Source organism: Rhizophagus irregularis, chromosome 15 (genome assembly GCF_026210795.1).
Source record: "Rhizophagus irregularis chromosome 15, complete sequence".
In the NCBI taxonomy this organism is placed as follows: Eukaryota; Fungi; Glomeromycota; class Glomeromycetes; order Glomerales; family Glomeraceae; genus Rhizophagus; species Rhizophagus irregularis.
In genome coordinates this window covers 2,363,662-2,379,269 of record NC_089443.1, presented here as the reverse complement: position 1 = coordinate 2,379,269, position 15,608 = coordinate 2,363,662, and the positions used below count along the sequence as shown (strand labels likewise).

The 15,608-nt window shown below is 28.9% G+C and overlaps 3 protein-coding genes across 3 annotated transcripts; 2 read left to right on the top strand and 1 right to left on the bottom strand.

Moving 5' to 3' along the window:
- Window positions 1-6,631: 6,631 nt before the first annotated feature.
- On the bottom strand, window positions 6,632-9,631 carry OCT59_007230 (uncharacterized protein). Its single transcript, XM_025317255.2, has 4 exons — window positions 8,206-9,631; window positions 7,387-8,128; window positions 7,188-7,295; window positions 6,632-7,097 (listed from the first exon to the last, which is right to left on the bottom strand). The coding sequence occupies exons 1-4, from the start codon at window positions 9,408-9,410 to the stop codon at window positions 7,047-7,049; spliced, it is 2,106 nt and encodes a 701-aa protein (XP_025178621.2). The 5' UTR covers window positions 9,411-9,631; the 3' UTR covers window positions 6,632-7,046.
- Window positions 9,632-11,367: 1,736 nt separating this feature from the next.
- Window positions 11,368-13,966, top strand: OCT59_007229 (uncharacterized protein; the record flags this gene model as incomplete). The annotated part of the gene is made up of 10 exons (XM_025332026.2): window positions 11,368-11,455; window positions 11,552-11,606; window positions 11,691-11,704; window positions 11,776-11,826; window positions 11,900-12,069; window positions 12,150-12,277; window positions 12,363-12,503; window positions 12,585-13,012; window positions 13,096-13,318; window positions 13,399-13,966. The coding sequence occupies 10 exons, from the start codon at window positions 11,368-11,370 to the stop codon at window positions 13,787-13,789; spliced, it is 1,689 nt and encodes a 562-aa protein (XP_025178620.1). The 3' UTR covers window positions 13,790-13,966.
- Window positions 13,967-14,573: 607 nt separating this feature from the next.
- Window positions 14,574-15,158, top strand: OCT59_007228 (uncharacterized protein; the record flags this gene model as incomplete). The annotated part of the gene is made up of 1 exon (XM_066147237.1): window positions 14,574-15,158. One exon carries the CDS (start codon window positions 14,574-14,576, stop codon window positions 15,156-15,158), a length of 585 nt encoding a protein of 194 aa, XP_065998566.1.
- Between the last annotated feature and the right edge of the window lie 450 nt (window positions 15,159-15,608).

Below are 15,608 nucleotides of genomic sequence, written 5' to 3'. Positions count from 1 at the left end.
GAGACGAATCGAATGGTAGTAGTTTTATCCTTTTATGATCACTGGCTGATGAGTTATTCAACAAAATGGTAAGCATCGGCATTATTATATTTCTTGATTTACGTTTACTACGCCATTTAACATTTTGCTAAATTTCTCGGTACCTAGTGATTGTAAAAAGACAATTAATAGCTCGTTGGAATCGCCTCATCAAGACGAATCGAATGGTGGTAAGCTCATCTCTCTGTGATCAATATTGACGGAGTTACTACTTAAAAACCATTTAATATTTTTTAATTTCAGAAATTGATCTAGTGATTGTATTTTATACCATTAGATTCGTCGCATCAAGACGAATCAAATGGTAGTAAGATCATTTCTCTACGATTAATATTGGCGGAGTTACGATACAATAAAGTTTTGAGTATAATTTTGGCCAAAATTATGTTAATTTTTGGCCAGAATTATGATATACTAATATAAGAAATTTTTTATATAGTCACATCTCTTTATAATCACCAAATATGGACTGTCCCAAATGTGTGACTATAAAGAGAGTTGACTGTATGCTACTTTAAAAATTATAGAAATTTAACCATAAAAATCCTATCACTATTTTTTTAGTTACCTCATTTTACCCCCACATTTTTTAAAAAAACCCAGTTTTTACATACCACCTTTCAAAATTTTTCTTTAAAATTTACCCCATTTTATATATACCAGATTTAATATAATTGTCTGAAATCTTAGTGTGGTCAGATGAGTCAAGATTCGCACTTTTTAAATCAAATGATCAAGCAAGAGTATAGAGAAACCCTGGAGAAGCTTATAATAAAGATTGTATTCAACCTACAGTTATGTTTGGTGAAGATCAGTAATATTTTGGGGTTGTTTTGGTTAGCATGGAGTTAGACCTTTGGTTGTTGTAAAAGGGAACATAGATTCTGATGATTATATCAACATCCTAGCTAACAATTTTATACTATGGGTTAATAATTATTCAAACTCTATTTTTCAGCAAAATGGTGCCTCATGTCATACTTCAACTTATAGTGTTTGGTGGATGAGAATGCATAACATTCCGGTATTAGATTGGGTAGCGCAAAGCCCAGATCTTAACCCGATTGAGAATCTGTGGAATTATTTGGATTGTCAGGTTCAAAAAAGGAAGCCTCTGCTTAAGTTTAAACAGGAATTAATTAATGTGATAAAGGAGAAATGGAGAAAAATTAGTATCAAACCGTTACATCATTTAATTTTGAGTTTACCTAATCAGGTTAAAGCAGTAATTAAGGCTAAAGGCGGACATATTAAATACTAATATAATTCATATTAAATTTTCAAATAATAAACTTAATATTTGGTACTTTGTTTTAAAAAAAATTTTTATTAATTAATTAGTACAATAAATTTTTCCATATACAGGAAAAAACCCACATTATATATATAAATTTTATAAATAGTAAAAAAATCTGGTAAATTACTGTAGGCCTCTGTATGATTTTTTCTGAAGTTACATGATTTGCCCTGCTTTAGACATCTTCTATAAGGACGTCCTTATTTTACAGGGATGTACAATCTAAACGTACTTCTGGTGACCTGAGTTTAGGAGTTATGCGTTAATTTTGATCAGTTCTGTACATTAATATCATATACCTCCAGTATACGTTAAGAAACCCCTAGGTAATAATAATATTACGTAATATATCATAGTATCACTGGATTACTCATTGTACTCGTAAAATTACACGTTATTTTTTTACTAAATCTAAGGCAATACTACATTTCTAAGTTCTAACTAGAACAGATTGATTATTACAAGATGTCTGATACTAAGAATCTTAATCTGGATTTTATAATGTTTTAGGACTATGATTTTTTAATAATAAAATAAATACAAAGCTCGGGACTTTGCCCAGAATACATGATGTTTATATACTATTGATGACTTCTGTTTTTTGAACTATCCCTAAATCTGTTTGCTGGCTCCTTCTCAACATCCGCCTTATCCCTTAATAGCTCTCTATTACCCATTTCACATTTTTATGCAACTCCTTTTCTTTCTCCGAATCTTCCTTCAAGTAGACTCAGAAAATCAGATATTGAAGGGGAAAGGTCCTTACTGGTACTTGAAATCCCATCTGATGTGAATAGAACAAAATACCATTCTATAGCTATTGTAATAATTCTGTAAATATAGTCAAAGTCACTTTCAAACGCTTTATACAACTTACACTTTATCTTATTTTTATTCACTTGTAAAGCACTTTCATACTGGATCAGATTCTATGTGAAACCTATGACCACTTGATGAAGCATTCCTTCTGTGATGCAAATTAGTTCTTCAAGGGCTCTAATAGGATTCTGCTTACTTATAATAAAGGTCACCATAGAAAATTGGCCTTTAGTTTTTACCTTACTTTTTTCTTAAATTCTATTGGTTAATTAGTTAAAAAGGACAAAAATCATAACAATATAACATAAAATTTCCTTTTATAATAGGATCTGCAAAGAATTTTATATATAATTTTTACCTTAGACCTGGGGGTGATCTATCTTATAAGTAAGCGAGGTCCCGCTTTAATTGCGTAGTCAACTAACTCATCCAGTACTTTCTTTACCAACAACTTCAAGCTGAAAAGCAAGCTAAGATCTTTTTTGATTATTCTCTTGATGATAAAGAGTGACATGTGAAGAATAGCCAAAATGTATTCATAACGTATGGTATATACATGAAGTCAAAATTAAAGCCCAATAGTAGAAATATTTCGACTTGGGAAGGTCAAAAGTCGAAATTAAAGTTGAAATAGTCAAAATTACATCATAGTCATGTGATTTTTATAATTATAATTTAATATAAAATTTTAAACGTAAATAACTCCATCAATATTGATGCTACATATATGAAATATATATCATTGGAATCCTCTCGATGAGCTGAATCCAACCGTGTAAAGATTATAAAAATCAAATCACTGGATGCGGAGATCGTTAACTTTGAATTTTAATATTATTGTTTACTATAAAATCATATAACTATGACATAATTTCGACCATTTTGACTTTTAGAGGGCTCAAGTCGAAATCATTTTGACCATTTCGACCATTTTGGAGGTTAAAATTAACCAATTTCAGTTTCATATATAGTCATATGATTTTTATAATTATAATTTAATATAAAATTTTAAACGTGAATAACTCCGTCAATATTGATGCTACAGATATAAAATACATATCATTGGAATCCTCTCGATGAGCAGAATCCAACCGCGTAAATATCATAAAAATCGAATCACTGGATGCGGAGTTTGTTAACTTTGAATTTTAAAATTATTAAAATTATAAAACTATTTAATACCAAATTTTAAACGTGAATAACTCCGTCAATATTGATGCTACAGATATGAAATACATATCATTGGAATCCTTTCGATGAGCTGAATCCAACCGTGTAAAGATCATAAAATTCGAATCACTGGATGCGGAGATCGTTAACTTTGAATTTTAATATTATTGTTTACTATAAAATCATATGACTATACTGTAATTTCGACCATTTCGACTTTTGGAGGGGCTCAAGTCGAAATCATTTCAACCATTTCGACCATTTCAGAGGTCAAAATTAACCAATTTTGGTTTCATGTATAGCATGGCATATTTCCCAATCTGCCCTTATTTTTCTTATACATTGTTGTTAACTCCTTGTCTTCAAGTGGATAAGTTTCTTAGAATGTAAGATTAAAAAAAGTTAGCTTAGCTCCGGTTAATGTCAAAAATATCTGTGTTAAAAACCTACTTAGCGGAAATTGTCGTATCATACTTATGCCATTACCATCAATACTATATTTTTCAATACCTTTTTCAAGCTCTTGTACAAGAAGAACGTACATACCAGAAAAATTGTAAGGTGGTGCTAAAAGCTTTTCTTCAGTCAACTTAAGAAAGGCCTGGCTGTCAACCTTTTGTTTGTGAAGTATTCCCAAGTCATTTTTGTCGAGCTTAAGGTTCTGTTCTTTCAAAAAATCAACAAGGGTATCTGTATCCCAGTTTTCAATCATATAAGAATTGTGTTCAGCTGTCAAGTAGGAATATTTTTGCTCAGATAAAAAAAGTGTTATGTTCTGAAGTGAGATAAAAATTTATTAGGTCGAGCGTTAATATAGGTTTTTATATTGCACAGGCATTGCTTCATTACACGTGACCAGCTATCTCAATAATCTTATATATATTCGATAAAATAATAATACTTTATTTAATGAATAGTACATATGGAAATATTGAATTAGCTGAATTCACCATGAAACACTCAAGCCCAGTATTAGCATTGGATATTCAAAAGCCAAAAACACATTCACATTAGGAACTTTCTTCTAGACAAAAGATAAGAAATGTCAAAACAACTAATTGAAAATGAATACTTAGAAAAGTATTTAACTTAACTGGTATAGATTTTAATTGCAATATTTCAATTGATATGATCCAAAAAATTATCCATGGTCATTAATTTAATAGGTGAAAGTGACGACTATTATTATATTTATAAAGATTCATGATGATTCTACCCAATTTACAATTGTAAATTTGATGATTACGATCAAACAATGCAACTATTTAAAGATTACAAATTAATACTACATGAAGCATTAAAAATTGTAAAGGAACAAGAAAATATTGGTAATAAATGATAGACAGTTTAAACAAGTTTCAAGGGCGTTAAAAATTTAGTAACTGATATTAAAAGTATGAAAGACAAATTACAAATCCACGTATTTAAATTCAATGATGCCTATAGCACATGGTTTCCTGCATTGAATAGTCATATTGTACGAGTGGTATTTGTGAGAAACAGGGTGGACATCCTTATATCACCTTACCGATCATTTGCCGATCATATAGTAATTTGATGATATCAGACTTTAAGCGCGTAAAGCCGAGAAGCTTCAGGCGAAACTTGAAACTTTTATGGGTTATAGATTAACAGCTTTAGAATTACAGTCAACTCTCTTTATAGTCACACATTTGGGACAGTCCATATTTGGTGATTATAAAGAGATGTGACTATATAAAAAATTTTTTATATTTGTATATCATAATTCCGGCCCAAAATTAACATAATTTTAGCCAGAATTATACTTAAAACTTTATTGTATCGTAACTTCGCCAATATTAATCGTAGAGAGATGATCTTACCGCCATTCGATTCGTCTTGATGAGACGGTTCTAATGGTATAAAATACGTCGAAATCCAATCACTAGATTAATTTCCGAAATTAAAAAAATATTAATGGATTTTGTGTAATAACTCTGCCAATATTGATCCTAGAAAGACGATCTTACTACCATTCGATTCGTCTTGATGAGACGAATCTAATGGTATAAGATACATTGAAATCCAATCACTAGATCAATTTCCGAAATTAAAAAATATTAAATGGTTTTTAAGTAATAACTCCGTCAATATTGATCACAGAGAGATGAGCTTACCACCATTCGATTCGTCTCGATGAGGCGATTCCAACGAGCTATAAATCGTCTTTTTACAATCACTAGGTACCGAGAAATCTAGCAAAATGTTAAATGGCGCAGTAAACGTAAATCAAGAAATATTATAATGCCGATGTTTAACATTTTGTTGAATAACTCGTCAGCCAGTGATCAGAAAAGGATAAAACTACCACCATTCGATTCGTCTCAGTGAGACGATTCTAACAAGCTATGATACATCTTTGTACGATTATTAGATGCCAAGTTATTTAATATATTCTTTATATAACTGTGATTATAAACGGTTCTTTTTAATATAAGATTTTTGAGGATAGGTGTGATAGTGACTATAGATAGATTGTGACTATATAGGATAGATTTTAATAATAAAGTGTTTTGAACATTCAACTGGTGTGACTATATAGTAGAATGTGACTATAACGGGAGTGACTATAGAGGGAGTTGACTGTAATAGCCAAAGTAATACAGTAAAATTTTAGGTAACACAAAAGTTATGGCCGAAATTATACTGGCAATCATATTGTTATAATTTATATAATAAATAGAAGTTTTTAAAATATCATTTCTCAATCAATTTTGTGTAAATATTTATGAACTTACAATCAAAATGTTCGTCTTGATTTGATGAATTCAACAAGCCATAAAACATTAAATTTTGATCACTGGCTGCTGCAGTATCATCAAATTACTTTTAATTTTTCTAATTATATGATGTAATTTTGGCTAATTTTGGCCATTTTGACCCTCAAGATGATCAATTCAAATTATTTTAGTTTTATGTATAACAGAAATTTGCAAAAAAACCCATAATAGTGATTTTGTTATGTGATAATATTGAATAGATAATTAACAAATGATCGGCAAAATGATCTGCAAAAATGTGATAATACGAGGATGTCCGCCCTGTTTTGGTGAGATAAGTCAATAAACATGTGATCGAAATGCCGATCAACTGTTGAAAAATTTGCCCACTCACGTGATCGTCAACCAATAAAATCACAAACCCTTTGAAATGATTGTTTGGCCCTATCTTTTATGCATATGATCATTGATAAGGCAATAGTTGTACGAGGATCGATACATGTGAACCTTTAATTACCACATGATAAATTGTGATGCCCGAGTCTAACTCAAACATTTTACACGCATTTTTAGATAATTGATACGGAGAAAATTAAATCTAGTATGGTAGTCCAATGATTTATGTATTAATTATCAATAACTCAGTTTAATATATTATAATAGATATTATAACGTTTACAAATCTTTTTTAAAACAAAAAAATTAAAATTACAAAAATTTTTTATATACTTAATAATATATTAAAATATATTAAGATTTTTTTTTTTTCAGAAAATAACTTTTTTTAAATAAAAATTAAATCAATTAATAAATATTTTGAATCAATAATTTTACAAATACCGCAGTTCCGAACTTTCATTATTCTACAAAATATTCAAAATTAACTTTTTCTAATTGTAATTGAGTCTAAATTCTAAATATCTAAATTTACAAATAATAATAATGTAATAATAATAATGTAATAATAATGATGAAAGAAATTATCCCAATGAAGATTCACTTGCCAATTTAATAAATGTTATAAATGTGTCCTATGAATAAAATAAAATAAAATAAAATAAAAGTGAATATTTAAAATTTATTGATTTATTAATATATAAAAAACTATTTTAAATTCATACCTCTTTTGAACAATCTAAAGCTTGGTTATCATTGCCTATGGAAACTGTGGTGTGAAGTTGTTTTGAATAAAAAGCTGACAATTTACCATAATTTCCTGATGAAATTATCTAAAAAAAAAAAAAATGATAAGAATTAATTATTTTTTATATATATTAAATATATTAAATACACGCAAATAATTTTTATTCGTCTACTTACTCTATAATCAGTTTTACTAAAAATCCAACTTTCAATCATAGCATTGATTACATTATCAGGATTATCAAGATTATCAAGATTTGAATCGGTGGGTAAACCGGAAACAACCAAATGTTCAAATTTTTGTACTGCTTCATTTCTTAATTCTGATGAATCCGTTACAAGATAATAAATAACTTTTTGATTAAGTGCAGCATAAGTCTGCGTAAGTTGATCTGCGCAATTAAAATAATGATTATAATCTTGTAATGAAGTGAAACCATTCTGAGCATTAATTTGTATTCCAACCGTAAATATACTTGGAAGAGCAAATAATGATGTATATTGAGTTATAAATGATAGAGCAGAAGGTGCAGGTCGGAATAAATAATCAACAACACAACCAAATGTTGTATGTGGCCTTAAACCCATATCTTTTAATGATTGTGAATAATATTTTGAATCAAAAGATCTTATAATCATTCCACGATTTGAATAAAACTTTATAAAAGGACTTGGATATTTTGTTGTCCAATTAGAAAGCATGAATTGTTGATCTAAATTTTTTGCATCGAAATCAATAACATTGATCTCACTTGTCTCAAGTTCTCTAATATTAGATGATGGATTTAATGAATCATGACTCCAATCAATATTTGGTGAACTAAAAATAGTTTCAAGTGGAAAAGGAATTTGCCAATCTGCAAGGAACGCTCGGTTTGTAAGTAAAGCGAATACAAATGCGGATGTCATTCCAAGAATTCTAATAATTTAATAAATTTAAGACGTCAATTACCAACTTAGTGGGACTCATTTTTTTAAAAAAGAACCTTTCCTTACCTGTCAGATAATCCTCCACAATTATTTTTGTCATCACAAATATAACTAACATATCTTTGCGCTTCATTTCCTGATAAGATTTTTTCATGTAACATCGAGTAATTATCTTGCCATGTACCGCAAGAAGAATCCAAACTTTCATTTGTATTCATTTCTAATAATTGAGTCTTATTAATATCATCACGTTCTTCATCTGTTAGTGATCCAACAACATCATCATAAGTGAAATGAGTCTTATTTCTCATATAAGTATAATTAGAATAATCATTTTTAGGATAATCTTGATTCTCTGATTCATCATATCTGGCTGGGATCATCTTTTGATAACTATTCTTCTTATTTTTAAGTTTATTTGGTAAACCATCTACAATGTTGAAAGTAATGTCTTTATCATCTTGATCAAGTTTATTTTCATCATTATTATTTGAAACATCATCATTATTTAAAGGAATAGGATCTAAACCTTCATCTTCTATATCATCTATGATATCTTCTTTCTTTTCAGATTTCATATCATCAGATATCTCAATTGGGGATTCAGGTTTAATATCATCTTCAGGTGGTAATTCAAAATCCTGATCAACTTCTTTTTCTTCTTTAATTATTAATTCAGGATTTACAATTTCAATATCAGTTGCCGTATTTTCAATAAAATCAACATTTTCATTTTCTTCATGATTATTAATTTCATCATTATTATTAACTACATCGTTATTATCATTATTATTAACATGATGAATTTCGTCCGAAATTTGTAAAAATTCATCATCTTTTTCATCAATAATTTCTATATTATTATTATTATTATCATTTAAATCATTTATAATATTATTAGTATCAATTTTATTTGAAATATTAACTTTTACAATAGAAATATCAATTTCATCATCAAATGGAGGACCTAAGCCACTTAAAGCACCAAGAAATACCACGAGAGAACCACAAAATATGAGAATAAAGAACATATTTCTTATATCAAAATTACCATCATTCTTATCGATCTTTTTAGATTTTGATGGAGTTGGGGGAGGAGTTAAAGGTGGAGTATCATTTAATACATTATTTAAATGAGATTTTTTTGGAAAAGTATCAATTGGTTTAAGATATGTAGGATTAGTTACGGGATTTTCAAGAAGTGTATTATTTATGCTCGTATTACGTCGATGAGCTTTTTGCCCTGTAGTTGATTGATTTTGCAGGGACATATTAATATATTAATATTATTACTGTATATTTGAAAAAAAATGAAGATTAAAATCACTTTATAAGAGAAAAAAAGAAAGAAAAGAAGGAAGGGAGAAAAAAAAATAAATTAAATAAGAGCAAAGGAATTCAATCTGTTCAATTTATAAGACGTGAAATTGATAAAAATTATAAATATAGAACCTGCATATAAAAAAGATTTGAATTTAAAAAAAGGAAAGAAAAAAAAAAGAATGAAAATGAAATTAATTTCAAACTTTTTATTTTGTTTGAACTTAAGGCCGAAGTGTTTTTTATAGTTGCACATTTGCATGCATTTTTAATCGGACAATCCCCATAACAGTTAAACATATGTGTTTAATTAAAACAAATAACTTATTTAATAACGAATTAAATAAAAACTCCCGAAGTGCAACATATTGTAATCACTAATCACCGAATTGACACACAAACAATAAAATTTGCCCATTTTGGAAAATCTTTTATTACAATTTGTATCCTTAGCCGGGTTTGTATATTTTATAAACCAATCAAAATTCAAAAATGGATATTTTCTTATTACCTAAAAAAATATATATATTATTATTATTATTTATTGTTGAAGACTTGGTATTCTTTTCGCCTACGATGTTCACGTTGTTCAAGTTTCTAGTTTAATATCAGAAATACCCATGTATAAAATGTTAAAGCGGGAATTGACGAATATGTGACAAAAAAAGGTATAAAAGGCTAATAAATTAATAATTTATTAATTGTGGTACTTTATATCATGATTTCCTAGATCTACTCGTTGTCGGAATTTCAAAGAATTAAAGAATTAAAGCTTTTTAAAAAATCACTGCGCCATATTACATCTCTTTTTAGCAATGTAATGCTGTATTAATGAGTATAATGACGGAATTGTAGGAGAGGTTGAATATCTCCGGTAAATATGTTCGATCGCAATCAATTTTTCAATTATTAAACGCCAATTAACTCAATAACGACGTTTATTATTTCTATTGTTATAAATATATCATAAATGTATCCTTTATGACATATATGTAATAAATACAATTTTACATGGTTATGCATCAAATATCTGTTATGCATGATTTTTTTTGTGCAATTCGTTCGATACTAATAAAATGAAGCAGTTCCCTTAAAAATGTATAAATATATTTATATGTAACTAATTGAACATACATCAAACACAACATCAGAACCTTCTTTTGAAGGTTTTCTATTGGATTTTTCTGTTACACGATGTCACGATTAATTTATTATTGCCAATAATATTTAAGTGCGCGGTTTCCTTCAAATACCTTACGATTTTCCCGCATTTAAATTAAAAATCATTTTTAGCACATGTTCACAAACTCAATGGCCATATAAAATTTGTGACGTCTTATATTAAAAACAGAATTCAGATTAGAAATTTTTATCCCATATTTATATAAAAATCGGAAAGTATGCCGAGTTAAAAAGATTCGTGCGTTCTTTTTTTAGTTAGATATCAGGAGATTTTAATACACTCAATAAAATTAGTGTTAAATTAAATGTTATGAGAATATCGAGTTATGGGATTATTGGTTTCTTCTAATTGTTAAATTATTCGAGTAAACAATGTCAATGTTAACTTGCAGATTGTATTTTTTAAATAAATACTGATTGTAATCCATGAAAAAATTGAATTTTTATTATCATATTTAATAGCAAAGGCTAACTTAGCCACACCAGTTAATAGAGAATTTCTCTATTCTCACTTTCCTTTCTACTTACCTTTTTAATCCGTAATCCAACTCTCATTTTTATTCCGACTTAGCCACACCAGTTAATCTCTATTCTCACTTTCCTTTCTATTTACCTTTTTAATCCTGTAAACTTGCCTCTCATTTTATTGTATACCGGCTTTACTTACCCTAATTTATCCTAATTTATCCTAATTTATCTTAACCTTCTTAAAGTCACAAAGTCACCATGAAACTTTCAATTATTTCCGCTTTATTCACATTAGCTTTCGTTTTATTATCAAATGAATCCGATGCTCAACTTACAAATGTCAAAAGTATTCTTGATTTTTTTTTTGTAATTTTGTGTGTTATAAAGTCATTAAATGATTATTAATGATTATAATCTTTTACTCTTACGTTTATTTATATAGAAAGTGTATTAGCTCCATTAAATAAAAATCCGGGCTCTTTTAAAGTAGTCGGAAAGTAAGTAAGATCTTTTAACATGATCAATTCAAAAAAAAAAAAATTTTTTTTTTAACGATTAAAAATTCCTTTTCTATTTTGTAGTTCAGGCATAGCAGGTAAACTTTTTATCTTAAACAACAAAGATAATTTTGCCAGTTGAGTTCTAATTCTCATTTTTTTTTGACAGCAATGCATATTGTCGTCACTTCTCCTACAAAAATCGTTATTATCGACAAAGGTAAGCAAATAAACAAATAAATAAATTTCACTCAAATCAAATGTCTTTAAAAATATTATTCAATTTTTTATAGTTGAAAAAAATCCAATAAAACAAAAAGACGGTCGTGTTGCCGTTTCCGTTGAATATGATATTCCAACCAATAAGAAACGTGTCCTCAATCTTAACACAAATACTTTCTGTTCTGCTGGAGCATTTCTTGGTAACGGTACTTTAGTTCATACCGGTGGCGCAGAAGCTATAGTAAGTTTCAAGGAAAATGTATTTATCACGTGATAATTTCGCCTAATGTCATTCTCTTTTTTTTTAAAAAAAAAATAAAGGCCAAAGATAAATTTGACGAAGGTTTTGAAAGTCTTCGTATTTTCGAACCATGTGACGACGGTTCATGTGATTGGTTTGAAAATCCAAAAGGTTTGACTTCAAAGAGATGGTACCCAACTATGACTACGTATGTATTAATTTCAGTTATTCAATTTTCAATTTTTTTTTTAATATTACTTATTTTCTTACACTTTTATTATAATTGTTATTAGTCTTTCTGATGGAAGAGTTTTGATCCTCGGCGGTTCAAAAAAACCTCTTGGAAAGAGCACTGAAAAAGATAATAATCCCACTGTTGAATTCTTCCCAAGCGAATCCCCTCAACCGGAACCATTTCCGTTTCTCAAAGAAACGTATGTAATTCTTTGCACGTGTTTTATATAATATGTATAATACTAACTTTATGAGAATTTTTTTTTTATAATATTAAATAGCTTGCCATTCAACTTATATCCAGCTGTTCATGTCTTACCTGGTCCAGCAGATCAAAAATTTCTTTTCGTTTTCTCAAATACAGATAGTATCGTTTGGGATTGGGGAAAAAAATCAATTGTAAAACGTCTTCCAAGACTTCCAGGTCCTCCAAGATTGTATCCACTTTCTGGTACTTCAGTCATGTTGCCATTACGTCCAGAAGAAAATTATGCAGCTCAAATTCTTATGTGTGGTGGTGTTGCAAAACACGATGCAAATGAACCAGCAGATGATTCATGTGGTAGGATTAATCTATCCAATTTAGAAACTGCTAATTGGGAAGTCGAAAATTTTGGTGGCATTCGAAGAAATATGCCGGATGCTGTCATATTAGCTGACGGAAAGACCCTATTCTTGAACGGTGCAGGAAAAGGATTTTCTGGTTACAGTAAATATTATATATTACAAATATTTTTTTAAATTTTTTTCTCCGGATATTACTTATTTAATTATTTCAATTATTTAACATAGATTCCGATAAGGGCAAAAAACAAGCTGCTGAAGATCCAGTTCTTACACCAGTTCTTTATGATCATAGAGCTCCCAAAGGAAAAAGGTTCACCAGACTTGCTAACTCTAAAATTCCTAGATTATATCATTCAGTTGCTACTTTGATACCTGATGGAAGAGTTTTCGTTGCCGGAAGTAACCCAAATTCAGATGTCCGAACCAGTAATACCAAATATGTTACCGAGTAAGTTGATGAAATAATCTCGAGTTTTTATAAATTAAAATCTTATTTCTTTTTATTCTTATTTTTTTTTTTGAAAAAAGGTACCGCGTTGAAATGTATTCACCGCCTTACCTTCAACTTGGTTTCAAACGTCCTACCATCGTATCTGTAGCCAATAATAATGTATTGAACAAAGGGGCTATTGAAGTTAATTACAATAAAGCTGTTCCAGTAACAGTATCGATTAGCGATCCAAATGCAGTATTTTCAGCAGCCCTCGTTCATTATGGATTTGTTACTCATTCAGTTCATATGTCACAAAGATATGTTGTTTGCAGTGTCCAAAATGTAACTAATTTATCCAACGGATTTTACAGTATGAATGTTATAATGCCACCAAATGGTAATATGATTGTTCCTGGACGTAATTATCTTTATATTAATAATAAGAATGTTCCAGGAACAACGGCTGTTGAAGTTATGCTTTCTTAAATATTTCAGTACAAAATAATTTAATTTTCGTGATAATCATTTTTGAATAATTTGTATTTTATAAAATAATTAGAATAACATAAATTTTTATTGCTTGTCGTAATAAAAAAGAGAGAAAAAATAATAGCGGGAATTGATTTTAAATAAACTTAAAAAATATAAGAGCTGTGCTCAATAAAAAAAAATTTTATAAATCAAATCAAATTTCACCCCTTTCCTGATTTTTTTGTGGCGCTAAAAGATGAATTTTTATGTGATAAAAAATAAAATTTTTATTTTGTGGCGATAAATAAATTTTGCAGTTGCGGCACATCTACAATTTGTGGCGATCGGATTTTGTTTTTACGGCTCGAACACGTGACTTAACATAAGTTATGAACTTAAGTCATACCGTAGAATAAGTGTATCTTGGCCTGCTCTACAAGTTTACTTAGTGAAAAAAATTGATTTTAAATGACTTTACATATGAATGAACAATCTTTGCTGATTAATGATTATATCTAAAAATGGATCAAAAACCCCATGTTGTGCACTAAGCAATGTAAGCAATGTTGGCGAAAAGTTTTGTTTGTAAAAAGTAAATTTTAAAGTCACGTGATCGAATCGGCTTTGGAGTTTGGACGACTAAAAAATGTACGGATGTGCCGTGTAACATTTAATTTCGTACAACAGCGTACAACAGAATGTTCTGAAAAAGCAATATAAAAAGGGAATGACAATGCTTTTTTTTAAATACTTTTATTTGGTTTTTTTCGTCACAAAAAAAAAATAAAAAAAGTAAGAAATGATTCATTATAATTATTCGTCAGCACCAACATTTGCAGACTTATCACAAGAAGAACAAACATGCATAGCAGAATCTCTTGTACCGGGAGAAACTTATGATGTTATAATTAATCCACCAATTTATTCGGAAAATCCTCACCATTCAGGAGGAGGAACAAGTTTTATTATACAACGTGGTACTACTATCACTGTTGAAGTAGCTGAATCTGAACCTGAAACTGAATCTTTACCTACTTATGATGATGCCTCAACTGATCCTCCTCCAAACTTTGATATAAATGACGATGATGATGACGACGACGATGATAACGATGATAACGATGATAACGATGATGATGATGATGATGATGATGATGATGACGACGACGACGACGACGAAAATGATGAAAATGTTTCTACTATTATTACAACAATAACTAATAACAATCCTCCCAATTATGATGGTAATCCTCCTGATTATACATCATCAAATAATCCTCCAAATTATGATTCTAATCCTCCCGATTACACAAATGCCACTAATTTACCTAATTATGATTCAAACCCTCCTCCAAATTATGAATCAAGCTCTCCGAAAACTTAAAATTTAATAATTTTGAAAAAGGTTAGTTTTTTTTTACTAATTACCAAGATACATGATTCAGGATTGTTTTGATATATTAACAACATTTTTTTTATTTTATTTACTTTTTCTTTACTTTTTTTAGAAACTTTTATTGATATAACTACTATCAAAGAATTTTATTTATCCTTTTATTTATTAGAAGTTTATAGTGTATATAAAAAATAATTTATTGATAAGTTATTATAATAAAATTTTAATTTCAGAAATGCATTTAAAAAAAAAGAATGTTTAAAATCGTATTATTTTTAAGTTCTTATAGATTATGGGGGGGCAATGGAATAACGAAATATTTTTTCTTGATTGGAGAAAATCAGGGAAACGGTGATATCAATACGAAAATATCATATAAAAAGGGGAAACGTCACCACGAAAAGTATCTGAGTATTTAACCGTGTTGAGAGTTTCAGG